General features: G+C 31.8%; 1 protein-coding gene across 5 annotated transcripts; it reads right to left on the bottom strand.

Annotated features, from left to right (window-relative positions):
* Positions 1–247: 247 nt before the first annotated feature.
* On the bottom strand, positions 248–18,167 carry LOC105229357 (unconventional myosin ID). Of its 5 annotated transcripts, none has more exons than XM_049461741.1 (10): positions 18,014–18,167; positions 16,296–16,515; positions 5,516–5,818; positions 5,215–5,434; positions 4,927–5,152; positions 4,468–4,851; positions 4,314–4,393; positions 1,696–3,090; positions 1,340–1,497; positions 248–1,277 (listed from the first exon to the last, which is right to left on the bottom strand). In XM_049461741.1, the coding sequence occupies exons 2-10, from the start codon at positions 16,385–16,387 to the stop codon at positions 1,109–1,111; spliced, it is 3,027 nt and encodes a 1,008-aa protein (XP_049317698.1). In that variant the 5' UTR covers positions 16,388–16,515; positions 18,014–18,167; the 3' UTR covers positions 248–1,108. The 5 variants fall into 5 exon arrangements, with proteins under 5 accessions (XP_049317698.1, XP_049317697.1, XP_049317699.1 ...); XM_049461740.1 differs by having other exon boundaries at positions 17,989–18,141; XM_049461742.1 differs by having other exon boundaries at positions 16,296–16,511; positions 17,989–18,131.
* Positions 18,168–19,782: the final 1,615 nt, after the last annotated feature.

Below are 19,782 nucleotides of genomic sequence, written 5' to 3'. Positions count from 1 at the left end.
AGGTCAAAACTAACGAATATACATACACACTTATAAAAATCAAATGATTTTTTTCATTGAATTGTGGTCAATACTATCAATGTTACTATTTGTGGCTGATGCGAAAAATAGTGATCAATTTTGAGTCATGTTTTTACTAGCACTTTTAGGGTAATCGGCGGTGAATTCGCATTTTTCGAGTTTCGAAATAATAATTATTAATAAGATGTGTATGTATGTATGTATATTAAAACAAATAATCAACAACTTTATTCCCAATCATATATCAATATAATTTTATTATAATTCATAGTTTTTAATATAAATTTTAGAAGCTTACATACAAATGTAGGTATAAACACCTAAACATTTTTAATGCTTAACTACAATATGCAACATTGCTTAAGGCATGTCATCCAATGACGGTTTTCTTTAAAACATGTATATATACATACATATAGTACATACAATCATATTAAAATAATATAAAAATATATTTAAAAGCATACTCAATGATAAAAAAATGTAGAATACTCTATTGCTTTTATATACGTTTCGTTTCATCGAAATCTCTTTTAAAAAATAGTTGTAGACATGTTTTAAAATTTTGTTGGTTTAGGAAGCTTTGCTGGAACAGCAAAAAATCCCATTAATAAATTGCTATCTTATTCTTAAGTATTTTTATGATGGCACGAATTAAGTACATCATTTAAATTAATATACAATTTTATAATCGCGTACTGCAGCCTAGTGAACAAAAAATTACATATACTCTCTTATCTACATATGATTCAAGACCATTTATAGAGTCGATCAAGATTGTTAAAGGGTTAATATTCTACATACAACTGGTTTGTGAAATAATTATTGAGTTCTGTACATTCAGCTTTATATGTACACTTTGGTATATTTCTCTATCATGATATATGAGAATGCTGCTTAGAAAATAGGATTTTATATGAATCCGTATTTTATAAAGGATAGTTTTAATTAGTCATGTTTACTTTAAAATAATAAATATTAAATATAAAGCTAATCATGTACACATGTATGTAAAAAATGCATCACATAAAAAAGTGTTTTAACTTTAAATCGCATATACATAGACACACCTAAAATCCAAAACTTCCTAAACGCAATAAGAAGGTGGAACTTCAAAAATAATATTACCCGCTACATGTCGGAAATTTGGATTTTCAACTCCTGGTTCACCCTTTACTGTAATTGCTCGTGATTTTCCACCCAAACGGCAGGCAATTGTAGGGCTAACATCCACACGCAGTTCCCGCTGACAAATGCTAATAGGGTTTTAAAAAATATCAAGTAAGTACTTCGCAGTAATGTGTATACTAATACTTACTCAATATATTTTTTACATATTATACCCACAAGCTCACCAATATGATCATCTCTTAACTGAGAGATTTCACTTTTCAGAGCAAAAACTAAATCATTGTTGTCGGAAGAGTGGAAAACAATAAGTTGGTCGCGTCCAGGGCTAATACTGATGGATGTTAACTAGAGAAGAGAATATAATATAGTGAATAATATGTATCAAAAAGCGATAATTGAATTAAAAGAGTTTTTAAAGAACATTATTTAACCAATTTCTATCAAATAATTTTCAGAATAAGTAAATTTTAATAACTATTTACTTTCTTAAAAATTGCTTTACACATTTCTCTACAATATTAATAAGTTTTGATATTAACTTACATCTTTAATGGATAAAGAATGATTCATATTTTTAAATTTATGTTTAGCACCATCCAGTTTATAGATTGTCGAATCTGTTACAATAAAGGCACGATCAGCAGTTTTATTATGTTTGTTGTATTTTTTAACGAATGACGAAAATAGTATATTATTAAATAATTCACTGTTCTTTAAGTTTCTAACGTTGGTGGTATAGGCTTGATAACCTGTATTATCCTGCGAGTTGGCTAAATAATCACCAATCCATTTGCGTTGCTGTCCCCAATGTAATCGACGACCTTTAATAGCAGCTGCAGCAATTATTTGTAATTGCAATTGTGGCCATTCACTTCGTGGATATTTACGAAGGATCATAAAAGCCCTCCAATAGTTAAAAATGCGTTGGAGTTGAGGTTCTGCATTTCGTCCAGCTAATGGAGGTTGTGGCCATTGGATACTCCGACCATAGTCCCTAAAATTTTTGGCTTTACGAAAGCGTTGAGCTAGGTCTTGTACGTAAAATCGTAATTTGTATGTTTTATATGCACGCATGATAGTAAGTGCAGCCTTCATTTTCTTGTAATTTCGACGTGCAATCCACCCGCGCACTTGCTTTTGTAACAAAGTAACAATATGCGGAATCATTTCATTTCGCTGCTGCTCAAGAGCGAATAATGTTTTAGGTGAGCGTATAAAGACTTTAGTATGTCCATATTTTACGTCGCTTCCGAAACCTTTTTCCTCAAGCAAAACTCTCACACCATCACGGTCGGTACCGGCGCGGAAATTCGGCCATGTATACTGAGAAATCATTTTGTAGCGCAATAAGAACTTATCGTACCGTTGACGATGCACAAAACCAGCTCGTCGAACTCGCACATTTTCCAGCAATCCTAGATAGCGAACTTGGTGCTGTACACGTTCGTCGTCGAACACGGTGGGGCTCTTTATGTCATTAGGTTTAATACAACGAACGTAAAATGGTTCTTTTTTCAAAAGAGTTTTTACAAGATCTATTATGGATCGTTGGAAAAGTGTCCCAGCTGTTAGGGGTCGTTTCGTTGTTTTTTTTATATCCTGGGCCCCTTCGGGCCACATTCCGCTCAAGTTAACATTTTTGGAGTGATGCAATAGTCGCTTGAAATCCTGATACAATGTATCTTTGTTCTTTTCGATGAATCCATTGATATTATAAATGACATCTCCCGCATAGTGTGTTATTCGAAAATCTTCCCGATGTTTGAGTTCCTTATCCATTGGTTTCAATTGTCGACTGCTGAAATGAGGATTGGTGCTAAGATTTTTATCCATTGCACCTAACAGTGTTTCGTCGTTGATTTTACCCACTGAGAGACAAGCCTCATCCATTATAGCTATCATACCTTTATGTGGTTGTTCAATGAGCTCGCATATTATCTGAGTTAAAAGATATCTTTACTATAATTAATGTTATAATAATTTGGCTTTAAAGGAGAAATGCTGAATTGGTCGATATTTAATAATATCACTTATATTCCGTGTTTTGATGTGGAAAACTTGAAATTGTATTATTATCACTTTAGGTTGTTATACATAGCAAGTGATCGTAATAAACGTAAAATGAAAGTAACACCGTTTACTGTATATGTATGTGGACTTGCGGTTAATAAAAACGCACCACGACTTTGTAGAGCTATATTACTGTAAATTTTACTAGATCTACTATTTTACTAAATCTAATAGACCATCACTGAGAAATGAATTATTTTTTGTAAAATAGGGTTGAACGTTGTTCAGTTATAGTCATACTCTGACGACTGCCCGACTTTCTTTGACCAAAAGTACTAAAATTATTGGTAACATAATCTGGTCCGACGAAAGCAAATTTAATTTGCTAAGGTCACAAAATTTGCGCAGTTCAGGTACTGAGAGGTTCCAGGATAATTGTGTAGTAAAGAAAATTAAATTTTCTCTAAAATAAGTTATTTCGGATCGCTTATGACATGCCATCGAGCAAAAATGGCTAAGTTTAGATTGGAAACAAATCTTGTATAAAACGTCCACACAATATTGGTATATATAATCTTATTCGACTTTTTATTTTTAGTTAGCCAACACATTGAACGATCTAAAGATTTAACGCCTGGAATTGGATTGGCATGGAAACTCGCCCAAATTAAACCTTATTGAGCACATATTGGCACATAACGAAGTCTGAAGTTGCTAAACAGAAGCCAACAAATTCCCACACAACAGTGCACAACAAAGTCAATTGATAAAGATTTTAGAACTTGTTTGGCAAAGTCCCGTTATAAGCAAATCAGTTGAGGTCTTAGCGAATTCCCTGCTTTCAAGGATTAAGGCATTTATTGAGACTAAAACAGAAATGACTCGTTATTAGAAGAGCCTATTGTGTAGTCTATTTCTCTACCGTTAGTGGTGAAAATGATTTAGTCGTTTTTAATTAACTTCACATTGTTTACTTTTAATAATTAATTTCATGAAATGTATATTTGTTACTAGTTGGCTATTATTTATTAAAACTATTTTAGGGAAAAATGTATTTGTGAACTAAACACCTGGATATTACTCATATATACAGGTATATACATATTTATATATATGTATAACGTAATAAAATCACTCTTTAATTTTCTTACCTCGTTATTAAAGTATTCAATATTCGTCCATTCTATACCTTCTCTTTGGTATTCCTCCTGCTCCTGTTTAAGAACCAGCTCTGTTGAATACACAAATTTAATTAAAATAAAATGAAAATAAATGGTATGGTAAATCTGAAATCTTTAAACCAACCAATAAACAATTGTTGTAATTTTTCATTGCAATAATTTATACAAAACTGCTCAAAACTATTGTTGTCAAAAATTTCGAATCCGTAAATGTCTAAAACGCCAATAACTGAATTAAAACGTGCTTGAGTTTTCGAGCCGCGAAAGAGGATTGCACGATTTATACGGGAAATAATCCAAGAGAATAAACGGTCGTATATTGCTTTAGCCAAAGCATCCTTTCCATATTCAGCTTGCGTGGCATCATGTTCCTTTTGCATAACATTACCACCAGCAGCAATAATTCGTGTTGTCAACGAATTGGAAAGCTCATTTTCTGTTACTTGCAATAATTTGGATGCAAATTGTAAATGCAATTGGTTGCTTATAACTAGATCATCTTCGATTGCTGGAAATAAATCCATGGCAAAAAATGTTAACGTTTTTAAATCTTTCATTTAAAAAATTTCTCATCAGTTCATACATTGAAACTCAATATTTCCCAAATGTAGAATAGCTGCCAAAATCTGCCATATAGTTTGCACTTCTTCAGTAGAAAAACCCAGTATTTTAAAAGCATTATTTGTGCTTTTATAATCTACTTTTTCAGAAAGTATGTCCATACTGCCTTGATTCATATAATGATATCTGCTAGGATCTTTTGATAAATTATATTGTTGCAATTCGCTATCGCTTGCACCACGCAAGAGCTGTGCAGAAGTAATAAATTAATTAGTCGATTCATTCCGCTACAGAATTTTTACCTTTTTACCTGATAGAAACTATGAAAATTGCGTTCTCCCGGTTGTTGTTGCACCACCCGAGACTTTTCTAGCAAATAATTAGTGATTATGCCCCCCACAGGGTCTCCTTTATGGTCAAATTCAATGTCCATATATTTTCCAAATCGGCTGGAATTATCATTCCGATTTGTTTTTGCATTTCCAAATGTTTCAAGGATTGAATTACTTTGCAATATCACATTCTTCACTCTATAAATTTATCAGTATGAACAGAATATTACTAAGAAAACATATTAGCTGACAATTTATCAATGAATAAAAAGTACTTGCCTTTCAATTTCGTTTTGTCCATGTATGTTAGTAACGGCTGCAATATATTTCATAATAATTTTTGACGCTTCAGTTTTACCTGCACCAGATTCTCCGGATATGAGGATACATGTATCTTGATGCCGTTGCTTTAAAATCCTATATGCAGCATCAGCGACAGCATAAAGGTGGGGAGGATTCTCGAATAACTCCCGACCTTTATATATATTTATTACATCGGGGCCATATATGTTCATTTGCCGATATGGGTTCATGGACACACAAACTTCACCGATGTAGGTATATATATGACCATTTTGAAACCTGTAACAGCAAACAATTTATTTTATGAAAGGTATGATATTTTAAATAAATATTATAGTACAACAACTACGAACAAAAACACCAATAATACCCATTGCAAAAAACAAGGAAACATTAAAAAAATAATATAATGTTAATCTATATTGGAGATGACTGTTCTAGCCATCATAACCGCTGGAAATTAATAGTTCAAATACAACTTTAAATAATTTCCGGTTTCTTTGCCAATATTTTCAAAATTTTAACCACCAAGTTAACCATGTTTCAATAACCTTAGCTGTAGGTTACTTACTTTTCAATATAGTCATGACAGTCGACTTATTTCTAAAAGATATACTTCGTGATTTTTTTTAATAGATATATATATACGTATGCATATCTAGATATTGTGTCAGGCAGCTAGATTATCTTTATTTTACGAATATCCGAAATCATTTTATTAATTGCTGAAATAAAACTTAGAAAACAGTTTTGGATATCAACAGAATTTTTTATCAAAAAAATAGAACTTCGTTCATATTTTGAAATTCCTTTTTGCCCATTTTTTTATACAAAATGTTTATGAAAACTCAAATTTATTAATTAAAATTACATATATCATTTTTTGCTCATATCCTCATTTGAAGGTAAAAATAAATGCGAAAATAAGTTTTTCTTATGGCCCGTTTAAATATTGGTTTTCACAAATTCGGTTCGTAATTTAATTTATTTATGAGCCAAAGTATCGGGAAATCCACGTTCGTGCATGTAATATCCAAAAACGTAAATATTTTATAGACATATTCAATAAATGGTATAAATATAAAAGAAAACATCTTGCAATGAATTTAACTAGTATCAAAACAAATATATATACATTGTTGATGAATAAGCTGTGCAATAACTATACAACACTTGTAAGAACCACTCCTAAGCATTTTCTTTATCATTCTCTTTCTTTATTTCATTCTCTCAGTAAGTAATATAATATATAAATTCAACGTGGTGACGTAATTTGCAATTTGTGAGTAATCAAACGCAACTAGTAATTACTAATGCAATGAATGTAAAAAATCCACACATTACTGGAACTAAAGTCAAACATGCTAAATTTTAAGTGCTAAAATAGAACAGAGAAAAAAAATGAAGTATTAATGGATATGTATATACACATATTTCAATTCCATTTTATTCAATGAATAAACGTAAATACAAAAAGTGTGTATTTTCTATTGATATTTACGTTTATGATTACAAATCAGAATTTTTTCATTATTAATTGGATATTTCATAGATTAATTATGTAATTGTTAATTATTATTAATATGTTTTGATGCATACCTATGCTGAAATATAGAAATGAATTGTGCAAAACTTCATAAAAACTCGTAATCAATGTATGACTGACTTATACGTATAATAATTAAAGTGATAAGGAAAATGATAAGGAATCAATTCAATATGACTTCATATTATAATGTATGTAAGCTATGTGTGGTTTATTGAATTTTATCAAGCACATAGTATGTAAATATGCTGGAGTTCAAAATTTCAAACTAAAATATGACTTGTTATGTTCTTTTAAGTAGATATTAAACTATTAATTCATAAAACACAAAAATTTTCATAATTGCAATAATTGAAACTGTTAATGATTTAAGTAATTCGTGATCAAATCCAACTTTTATCTGTTAACTGTGGTTAAAACTTCGAATCATTTTCGAAATAAAAGATTTGAATTTAAGGGCCTATACCAGTGTGACACTTTCAAAATAATTTTGCTTTTGCTTTTCGATAGCTTATATTTCCATAAATATCCTGTGAAACTGGGAAGGTCGTATCTTGAATAGTTTTTGGATGGCAGCGTTCTAAAGAGCGACCGCCCGGGGGTACAAACATACATACATATGTATATAATATATGTAAGTGAAAATTTAAACGCGTTTTTCTCGAAACGACATTTTTCAATATTGCTGGCATCATAACTCAACGAGAAATTGTCCGATCGACTTCAAATTAAAAGTAGTAGTGAGTATTTTTGAATAAATTTACTATACAATGGCCTACGATCTTTTTGATTGGTTGAAAATTGTCAATTTGGCATTAAAAAACGACCATATTTTACCTAAAAAAAAGACATTTTTTTGTTTTTCAAAATTACGCCATTTTGTAAATTTTTGATATTTTTCAAAGATCGTAGGTCATTGTATAGTAAATATATTTAAGTTTAATAAACTTTAAAAAATTTTTTGTTTCAGCTACCCATTCAGCCGGAGTCATGCCTGCAGTTGGTGCACTTTTTTTGACACCTTCGAAGACAGCCCATAACTCCGTTATTTTTCAACACTAAAAAAAATCTTAAAATATAGCAAAAAATATACCTTATTACGTTCAAAAAAGTTCGAAATATTCAATCGCGTAATTTCTCTTAAAAAAATTCACGAAAATCGCCTTATTTTTCATGCGTCACACTAGTATAGCCCCTTAAATCCTTAACAATGTACATAAGTAATACCTCTTTCATTGTCTAAGTATTATTATGCCTTGCACGCACTAATTGACCCAATATGGGACGATTTGTATAAAAATTACGATTGAAATTTGATTTACGATAGCTTTGTTCACCATGTTTCACCACTCTTGGTTTTAGTTACGACGTTGATTATACATACATATGTATAGTAAATTCGCTGACATAATTAACTAAAATGAAGAGTGGCGTTTCCTAAATACTGTTAAGTTTTGTACAGGTGGAACACGAATTAGCATATGAAGTCCATACAATCTAGAAGCTCGTGATTTTTTTCACAAAAGCGGTTACGCTATACAATAAATATGTAGCTAAAGTATAAAAAGACATTTGATTTGATGATATAGATAGAAATTTAACAACATTCTTAAGGCTTTGACTAACAACTTCATATGTCATTAAAATTTAAATCATAAATGTTACCTTCTGGAGGCAATTCAATTCAGTTGTGGGTAAATATTCCCAAGGGAAGGAATAGTCATATACTTTAACAGCTCTTATATTTTTATTGCGAATTGAAAATGATGACGTTGCTCTGCAATATATCACGATTTTTTATTGAATTCTGAACTACGACCTAAAAGTTCAAACAATAGTAACCGAGGTATTTCAATCAGTTCGATTTGAACTTGATGAAATACTTGTAAGTTAGCTTTACATTGCCATATCGGAAACCCCATATGTAATTAATAAGCAAAATACATATTTACATGGCCAAAAAATTACTGTTTAAACTAAGTGAAAATTTAGTGTCTATAAAAAGTAACTTATACGAATATATATTTAGCATATACATATGTATGTATGTATGTACATATGAGGCAGCGCTATATATTTGAATACAATTGTTCTAGAATAATCTAACGATTCTACAGGTGATTTACAATTGACTTTTAATTTATATGGCAGAACGCTTGTGCGATTAGATAATTTAAAAGCTTATTCGATAATGTTTGTTATCGTCGATCTCTTATGTAAGAACATTATATATGTATGTATATAGAAATACACATAAAAGAACATACATACTCATTTATAAATATTTTAATAAAAAAATAGCCAATCTCTCAAACTGTATAATTGCGTTCAATTATGTAAGAAATAAATAAATAAATGTAATATTTCCGGCGTATTTTTTAGTGAGTTATCGCATTTTTAGAAGTTTTCAACATAACCCATATTACACCCATTTTCACAAGAGGTACCGAAAGAGTTCGTCCTCAGCAGGTTTTTTTGATAAAGCTTGTATTGTTACTCGGATTTTATTTCGTCTCGTCGTCCTGATCATTTATATAGATATATAGTGATGAGCAATAAAATAAAGCCACCAAATCGCCGTTATGTTACTTCATTTAAAATATTTTATAATATTTCATAAACTGAGTGTAATTCAATAAATACATCGCCTATGAATATTGTACATTTAGATCTGAATTCAATTATTTGATTAAGTTTTGAGCAAATAAAGCAAAGGTTTTTAATTTTACACATTTGATGTAAAGTTTGATGTTTCATATAAAATAGGTATAAAAATCGGAAGAGCATTGCAGTCCTGAATAAAGAAAATTTATCAAAATTTCTAATATATACATATAGTACGTGGAACGATGCTCAAAAAAAGGTAGAGAATGCAATTCCAAACAAAAAACAGAAAAAAATGGAGAAAATATTAAATCAGTGCGGTGAGGTGAAAAAGGTCCACTTGTGACATTTTCTTCTCTTAAGAACCAGTACTGTTTAAATGTGGATCCTTCAACCATTATTAAATTATTGATCAAAAACAGGTTGAAAGCTGAAGTTCTGACCAAAGTCAATGAAAAAAACGATTAAAATTTAAGAAAAGTCGTGCGGATTGGCCAGCTAGTAAATTCTGTGGTAAGATGAAACCAAATTGAATGTATTCAACTCCTGACTGAAGCAGTCTTGTTTGGGGAGTGCTTCTACTTTTATTGAAACAGGTCTTTAATATGTGATCGAGGGTGCAATGGATGCCTTCTAATATACCATGATTTTAAGTGAAACCATGTTACTTTACGCGGAGTTGAATATGCCCTTTTGATGGGTATTTCAAAAAGATAATGACCAAATGACACAACGAATCGGCCAAAGAAATGGTTCAGGCAAGTGACATCGAAGTTTAGACTTTGCTCCGCAATTATACAAGATAATGGATACGACACTAAATATTAAAACAATATTTATTATTGTTTATCATTTTTATACTCTTGTAACCAACTGCCACGACCACAAACCGCCATTAACCGACAACAAATAAAGTGCCACAACTAAGCACTAGACTAAGAATGTGGGCAAAATTGTTTAAAAAAGTGGGACCGCCAGTTTAATATAATACTGTGATCAAATTTAAAGGTGATTTTTGTTCACTTTATTTCCTTCAAAGTAATCCCCTCCCGCTGCAATATACTTATTCCAACGAATTTTCCAGTCATCATAGCACTTGGGAAAACTCTCCATCGTGATGGCCGTCAGAGCCTTTTACGATTCAGCTTTTACGATATATCCTCAATTGAGTCAAAACGTTGTCCTCGGAGTGGTTATGTGAATTTGCTGAATAACCATAAGTTACACGAAGGTAAATTAGACGAATGCGGTGGTTGCGGCACGATATTAGTTGAAAATGTGGCGAAATGATGGGAATTAGAACCTCACAAAACGACGCGTATCTCAAATATTAATGAATTTTTTGACGTGAAATTTAGGATAGATGTCACTAACAGTACTACCAGCTTACAAAAAAAAATTACTGATTCGAAAACACACACGAATTATAAATTTTGTCACATTAGAACATATCTCCTAAACCACTTAAGCCACAAGAACCAAATTTGCTGGGTCAAATCTTATGATAACTTCTACCGAGAGTATGAAAATTGATGAAATCGGTACTGTTAAAACTAAACTAACTTATTTAAATACGCCAGACACATTAAATATCACTACCGAGATAGCATGAAAAGGCTTTGTGGGAGCCGGCGTGAATATCTCGGAATCCGTCTAACCGATTTCGAAAAAAATTTAGTGCGTGGCATTCTTTTCATATTTGTATGTCACATTGTGAAAATTAGCGAAATCGGACATTAACTACACCTACTTCCCGTAGAGCAAAATTTTAAATTTCACTTGATTCTTTTACTATCCAGTACACAAATCAAGAGGCAAATAATATAACGGGATTAAACTTTGCGCGAAAAATGCCTTTAGTGTATGCGACCTTATGACCAAAAATTATTCAAATCCAACATAAACTCTTCAGGCCCCTAGGTACCAAATTTTATTTGGTATTTGGATCCCAGTACCTATAGTTAGGTTAGGTTAGGTTCAGAACATATTTTACTCATAACAATGTATCTCTGTGCATAACATAGATAAATTTGAGCGAAAACTTGATTCCTCCGATATAACTAATATCAGGACTTTTGAGCATCCGGCTGACTGTACTCCATATGATTAGTTTCTTTAGCATGTGATATGTTAATAGTATTTGGTATTGGGAATAATAGATAAAATCTGGTCAATACTACCCAAATCTAAATTTTTATAAAAATTAAAAAATTTAATATTAAGATGTTTTTTTTTTTTAATTCTCACTAAAAACAGTTGCAAGTTTATATTATAAATGTGTATATATGTATGTACTAAAAAAATTAAATTATTTTAAGCCAAAAAATTAAAATAATGTTTAATTATCATAGTAATGACAGTGTCGCAATAGCCTTTAGGCCCAAGATCGATCGCAAGAGATCTAGTTTATACTTTACCCTCAGTTAGGCTGGCCTCTCCCTGGTTTTGGGGCTTTTAACGGGCCATTGCCCTGTTGGCGTCCATGCAGTAAGGTGAGAGTGCTACCAAACGCCATCTGCAGAAGCTGTATGGAAGAAGATGAGATCGAACACACTCCGCGTTTGGGACGGTAAAACTTAAACATTGGGAGCATATATCTTCAGACATCCCTTCGAACTGGCGGGAAAGGAAATTAAACACCAATTCAAATATCTATTGGGTACTAACTGTTTTGCTAATTTATAGTTCGAACACAGAAGTGCTTTTCTAGGTCTCACATAGGACCCCCACTTGCGGTCTTTGATCAGCCATTTAACCTAATCTAACCAAAGCACATTGAACATAACCAATAAAAAAAAGCATAAACAATAAACCAGGGTAATCAATAAACTCAAGATTTTGATTTTTTGATGAAACGGTATTTTGCATTTAAGGTGACGATATTATACTTTTCATTTTTCTAACAAACCTGTCAGTATAGGAGTTATACATATAGTATTTTCGTATAGTATATGCATGTATAGGAGGATGGAGTCATGTGTAGAAGTTCACGCAAGTGAGGAAAGTTCTCTGATCGCCATTCACTTGGGAGTGGCCAGAAACGATTCTTTTACATATGACTCAAGCAGCTCACGACTTCCGGTCTTTGACCAAGTATCCTCTGGGTAGCCTAAGAACATCCGTTTGAAGGCGAGCTAAAGTGAGAAGGCGAAAAATCCCCTGCATAGGGTTGTGCGCTGGGTTTGGGACCCGCCACGTAAAAAACACCCCCCAATGAAAAGAAAAAAACAGAAACGACTGGCGCGCTGTTGTTGACTCGGCTATAATCGCGTAAGCGGTGTCTACGCCAGTAAAGAAGAAGATATGCATATATAAAATTGAGGGATTTCGATCCTCAGTTTGAGTTTTGCACTATAAAGTATTTTCCTGGCTTTGATTCTTGTAAGTTGCAAGAGTGTAAAATGTTCGGTTGCACCCGAACTTAGCCCTTCTTTTTTTGTTATTGACTATTTTATAAAAAATTACAGATTTTAAATCAACGGAAACATATAAATTTAAATAACATCTTCTGGCTCTATTTTAAGGCACAGCCGAAACGGCATAATCAAATGAGTTTTGAATTTTAAAAAAGATAACTAAAAAAAAGCCAGGAATATACTTAATATGTTAAAATTCAACCAAAGGATCAAAATCTAAGATATTTTTAATAAACATATACCGTATATAACTTATACACTGACTGACATATTCGGCATAAGGTCTATTAGAAAAACAAAAATCATTATATGTGTGTAGTATATGGGAGTTGGGGTAGCATGGACACGATTTTATCTATTAACTATTATCATACTAAAAAATGTTCCCTGGGTTTCATTAAGATACCTCACATACAATCACCAACCGGATGTTCGAAAATTCTGATATTAGTTATATGGGCGCTAGGTCAAGCTTTCGCCCAATTTTTATCTACAAAGATTCTCTTTTCTGAGTAAAACACACTCTGTGATTGTTATTGAGATAACTCATAAATTGGCCAATATATGCAATATAAAGTCACCAGGAAGTTCGAAAATCTTTATATTAAGTATATAAGGGCTAAGGGAAGTATTGACCCTATTCAACCCATATTTGATACACAGAGTTACTATTTTGTCAGGAAAGGAATCTTTCTAAATTTCAGTTGTATATCTCATACATTGAAAGATGGTTTTATCCAAAGTTAACTACAGGCCCTGGGATCCACAAATGCGGTATACATCCGTTTAAACAGTTTTGGTTGGATTTAGGCAATTTTTGGTCATAAGGCAGCATACTTTAAAGGAATTGTTACTTTTTAACTTTTGTACTGGAAAGTGAATGAATCAAATAGAATTTAAAATTGTGGTATATGAGAAAGGACGTGGTTGCAGTTCGATTTCGCCCATTTTCACACTGCGACATAGGAATATGAGAAAAATGCTCGAGATATGGGATTTCACCAAAATGTGGGCGGTGCCAAGCCCATCGTACAATTTTCCCACCGGCTACTGTAAAGCCTTATCATTCTATCTCGGAGGTAAAATTTAATGTATCTTGCGTAATTAATTATTGATTGATATTATTGCGCTTTTAGTAGTTTTGAACCGTATCGTTATATGGAGAGTGAGCGGGGTTATTGTAGCTTTAGTGGTTCAGGAGATATATGTAGGTTGAACTTATTAGAGGGCGGGGCCACGCCCATTTATTTAAACACGGACAGTCATCCAGATCTATCTCGATTGGTGTTAGGTTATACGTACAATCGTTAGGTGAACATTTCCACTATATGTTGAATTAAAATTCTTAAAAAATAACAATTAATAATAAACTATTCATACATGTATGTATATACATGTACGGGTTTCGTAAACTAATGAGTAATTGAAATGTTAAGGAATGTAAAATTTCGATTTAAGTTCGGGTTGCGAAAACAGCTTTCAATATTCTTCACTTTTTTTATTTTACATTGAGAATAAACGTTTTCAGAGTGATTCGTTTAAATAAAGATACATACAAATAGTTACGAATAGGCATGCTAACTGATATTCATATCAATATTTTTGATTGAGTTTACATATCTTAAGACCCAGGATAACCCTTGCAGATAAACGTAAACAATGCTCGGTAAATAATTTTAATTTTACTTTTTGTTATTATAGTGATATATCTTTTTTTCTTTTGATAAAATTATGTATTGAATTCTTATATAGAAACTGTACCCTTTGTTTTAAATTACTAATCAAATGAATCTCTTTCAGATATATTTGTTTTTTATTGTCTTTATTAATAGGTATATAGTACGCTAAAAAACCTAAAAAGTACTCTTTATAGACTACGGACAAAAGATATTTTTAGAAATTTTTCCAAAAAAAGCCAAGTTTTTTGTTGAAGCCTCATTTCCGTAGTCAATATTCGAATATCCTGATATAGGATAGTACATACATATATGTACATATGTATACTTTCATTCAATATCAAAACAGTAACTACCAATAATACAGTCAATAAAATCATTTTATACTACTAACGAAATCTCAGGTTTTCGTTAATTATTACTAGATAAATGTATTTTCGAATATCCCACAATGTCTTGGTTTTATCAAAATCAGATATTATTAAAACGAAGAAGGAGCAGGCAGGAAACTGTTCAAGCCCCTAAGTACCGAATATGTGGACCACAGTAAAATACCGAAAACGTCGGTCAATGTGTGAGATATATATGTATGTATGCACATATATAATTGAAATTCAGAGATAATCTTTTCCTGATAATACATATTATGTCTTTGTGAAAAATAACCTGAAACCGCCCAATACTTCTCTAAGGCCCGATCTTTATATTAGATATATATATAAAGATTTTCGAACTTCCGGGTGATTTTGTACCACATCGTCCAATATGTGACTTATCTCAATGAAAATTAGGCAATAACAAGTTTTATGTTTTATTTTCTTAAAAACATAAAATTATAATGGACTATACCTTGGCCAAAGACGCATATTCCAAATATAATGAATTCCAATCCTCTGGTTTGCACGAATAATGTCTTTAGCATGTGCCACCTTATGGCCAAACATTTTTTAAATTCAATAAAAACTGTTCAAGCCCCTAGGTACGGAATATTTAGACCTTGGTACCTATAGTTGACTTTTGGTCGAAAATGGCGGTCAATGTATGATATAAAAACTGAAATTGTGGTATAATCCTTCTCTTATAATGTTATGTCTGTATGTCGAAAATGGGATGAATCGAACCAATACTTCCCGTAGCCCCCATATACTTAATATACAAATTTTCTAACTTCCAACTTTGTACCGCATATATGGGCCAATATGTGAGCTATCCCAATAAAAATAAGAGAGCATGTTTTACTCATAACAGCTTTGTGTCTAAAGTAGATAAATTTGAGCGAAAACTTGGCCTAGCCCCTATATAACTAATATCAGGATTTTCGAACATCCGGCTGACTTTACTCTATTTGATTGGTTTTACACCTTAAAGTATTTCCCCAGCTTTGTATATAGTATAAAATGTTCGGTTACATCCGGACTTCGGTTGCCTTACTTATTATATTATGTTTTAATGAAACAGCTGAATCTACACATATGTATATTAATAATTATTATAGCATTTATTTGTGTATTTACCTTATTTTTAGGTTGTCCATAAATTTATCCATTGTTATTTGGTCAAGGAGCACGAAATCCCTGACTCCAACTTCTCGATGTTGTAATGCCATTTCCGAAATATTTTCTCGTGACAGAGAGAAAACAATTTACCAAACAAAAATATTATTATCAAACGCGAAGGAAGGATTTTCAAACCCGAATAAATTATCTTACTTAATAAGTAAATTTGTAATTCTAACTGAAAAAATAAACAAACTATTAAATCATCGAAATTACATATCAGTGGAGTAGCTAGGGGGGTAAAGGGGGCCGAAGGGGGCCGTCGCCCGGGCGCAATTTCCTCAAAAACCGTATTGTGAGAATTTTGAAACTTCAGAAATTGCGTGGCTTCTAGTTCCTAAATTTTATATACTTAATATCGAAGATATTTTGTAAAAATTCACTTTTGTTTCAATCACCTCATGAAACTTGTAGGTAGGTAGATAAAGGGGGCGGCAGAACATCCTTGGACCCGCGCGCAAAGTTGTAGCTACGCCACTGTTACATATCTTATGTTTTTAAAACGGATACTGAAATTAAATAAGATCTCATAGCTATCCCAACAAAAATGCAGAAGTAAACTAAATCTATAATTTCAATTTCTCTGAAATAAATTAAAAAAAATAAATTGTCTTATAGTGTACTATCTTAATTCAATTATTAAACAGTTTTTATACATATGTATGTCCATATACATATGTACTCTCAAAAACAAATGTGACTGGACCGGCTTATTTAAACCGAAGGCAAACCAAAATGGGCACCACCTTTCTCTATGTTCATGTGAAGTTGGATCTTCATGTGTCAACAGTGTGCGTTTAGTAGCTGTTTGTTTAGACATTAAAAAACAAATATAACAAATTTGTTTGAAATTTTGTGAAATGGCTCCGCGCCTGCAAAGGACTCAATATTATTTTCATATTCCACAAAGTAGTTCTACACGAAAGAATTACGGGCTCCGAGGTGAATTTGCGAAAGCACTGTGGACACCCTATACCATTCATTAATATTTATTCAAATTTCGAGGCGCTAAGTTTTCCTCTGATAACCACTTTTCATCATTAGCACAAACACCTTTTTTTATTCTTCAGTAAAAATGTAAAATATTTTTGGATAAGGAACTGTTTTTACATATGTAAGTATATAAATATCAGGAATTAACTTGTCAATGCTATTATTTTTCTTATAAGTATTTAGACACACATTCGAACACATTTGATTTTCCTTAATTTTTATAATTATGAATGAACTATTTATACGTTTACTGGTATTGGTAACTTCTTTCACTTTTATTAATCATTTGATTTCATAACTGAATCACTAGCAATGCTTTAAATAAATTATTTAACCGAAATGTGTTTTTTAAAACATTTTTGGGTGGGATACTGATATAGGTACATACTTATACATATGTATATGAACAAAATGTGTCAGGTATTATATGGCGCATATGCGTACGGACTTGGCTTTGAAACATCTGAAGTGCAATTTCGATTCATGAGTATTTTGACGCATAACATATATGTATGTGTATATGTAAACACTTTCAACGTTTGAGTTAAAGTATACATATGTAAGTATATATTTTTAATTAATCAGTTTCCTTCACCCAATGTTGGAAATAACCAGTAATGAATAGGAACATGTAGTAAATAAGACAAACACAAATTACAAGAAGCTAAGAAAAAAACTCGAACCGAACACAAAAAAATATTTAATATATTTTGTTTTGAACGAATTGTTTCACAAAGTTAAACAACACCACACAATCGGAAAACTAATATACAACTGGTACAACTGAAAAATAACAAATGCATGTCTATGACAAATGAGTCAACTGGTTCAATACGTGTTAAATGAGTTTTGTCGAAAATGATTCTAAATATGTCTCTCAAAAGAGAGCCGCTGCATTATTTTAAATTAACGCCGTTGCTTATTCCGTCAAGGTTGTATCCTATCTTTTAATAACTATTTATTAGTATTTTATATTTATACGAATAAATTTATATAATATGCCGAACATTAATTATATAAATGGTCAAAAAATTACTCACAAATAGATAATAATTTTTGTATTCTATAACATCTTGTATTATATATAACGGTGAAAATATATTTTCGATGGTGCTTTTCTCATTATTTTGTGTTCATGGGGGAAACTTTAGTATACGATCCCACGATTTCAGGGTTAAAAGTGGTATGGTTGGATAGGGCTGATGCTCCAGATTAAGAAAATATATAATTGTTGCCGCCGCAAACTTATAGTTTCCGAGATATTTCCATTTAAAGTTGAAAATTTTGCAAATTTTATCTTGCAATTTCTCGATTGCTAGTAGTTATTTAATTCATATTATGCTTTTTTTATGCACTTATACTTCATTACATTGTTTCTACATATTTATTTTTTAGTAATTATTTAGTTATTTGCTTAAAATAAGCATTTTATATTTTACACAATTTTCATTCCATGCACAATAACAAAAGTATTCCGTGTTTACAGATATTAAGTGTTGCCATAATTACACATATATCAAACGAATAAGAATGGATATAAAAACTCAAACGCAGAAAACAAATACTATCTGAAATAAATTTTCCATTGTAATAAGAAAATTTTTAAGGCTTTATTGGCGGCCTTCGGCCGCGCTTCAAAAAAAATAACCCTGGCCAATCCAACACCGGGGTGTATCAAGTTTGTTTTTAATTAAAACTCCTTTTCGCGTTGGCGGCCTTCGGCCGCGCTTCAAAAAAATAACCCTGACCGATCCAACACCGGGGTGTATCAAGTTTTTTTTAAGTAAAGCTCCTTTTCGCGTTGGCGGCCTTCGGCCGCGCTTCAAAAAAAAAAACCCTGGCCGATCCAACACCGGGGTGTATCAAGTTTTTTTTAATTAAAACTCCTTTTCGCGTTGGCGGCCTTCGGCCGCGCTTCAAAAAAAATAACCCTGGCCAATCCAACACCGGGGTGTATCAAGTTTTTTTTTTAATTAAAACTCCTTTTCGCGTTGGCGGCCTTCGGCCGCGCTTCAAAAAAAAAAACCCTGGCCGATCCAACACCGGGGTGTATCAAGTTTTTTTTAAGTAAAACTCCTTTTCGCGTTGGCGGCCTTCGGCCGCGCTTAAAAAAAATAACCATGGTCGATCCAACACCGGGGTGTATCAAAAATCTTGATATATCAAGAAAAAGGGCAATGATTTATGTATTTGGGGTATAGTCCTATTTTTTATTCATTTTTATTCGTTTGATAAATGTGTAATTATGGCAACACTTATTATCTGTCAACACGGAATACTTTTGTTATTGTGCATGGAATGAAAATTGTGTAAAATATAAAATGCTTATTTTAAGCAAATAACTAAATAATTACTAAAAAATAAATATGTAGAAACAATGTAATGAAGTATAAGTGCATAAAAAAGGCATAATATGAATTAAATAACTACTAGCAATCGAGAAATTGCAAGA

The sequence above is a fragment of the Bactrocera dorsalis genome, unplaced genomic scaffold, assembly GCF_023373825.1.
Source record: "Bactrocera dorsalis isolate Fly_Bdor unplaced genomic scaffold, ASM2337382v1 BdCtg094, whole genome shotgun sequence".
NCBI classification, from domain to species: domain Eukaryota; kingdom Metazoa; phylum Arthropoda; class Insecta; order Diptera; family Tephritidae; genus Bactrocera; species Bactrocera dorsalis.
Note: the sequence above shows the minus strand (reverse complement) of the source record. Positions and strands in the feature narration are given on the sequence as shown.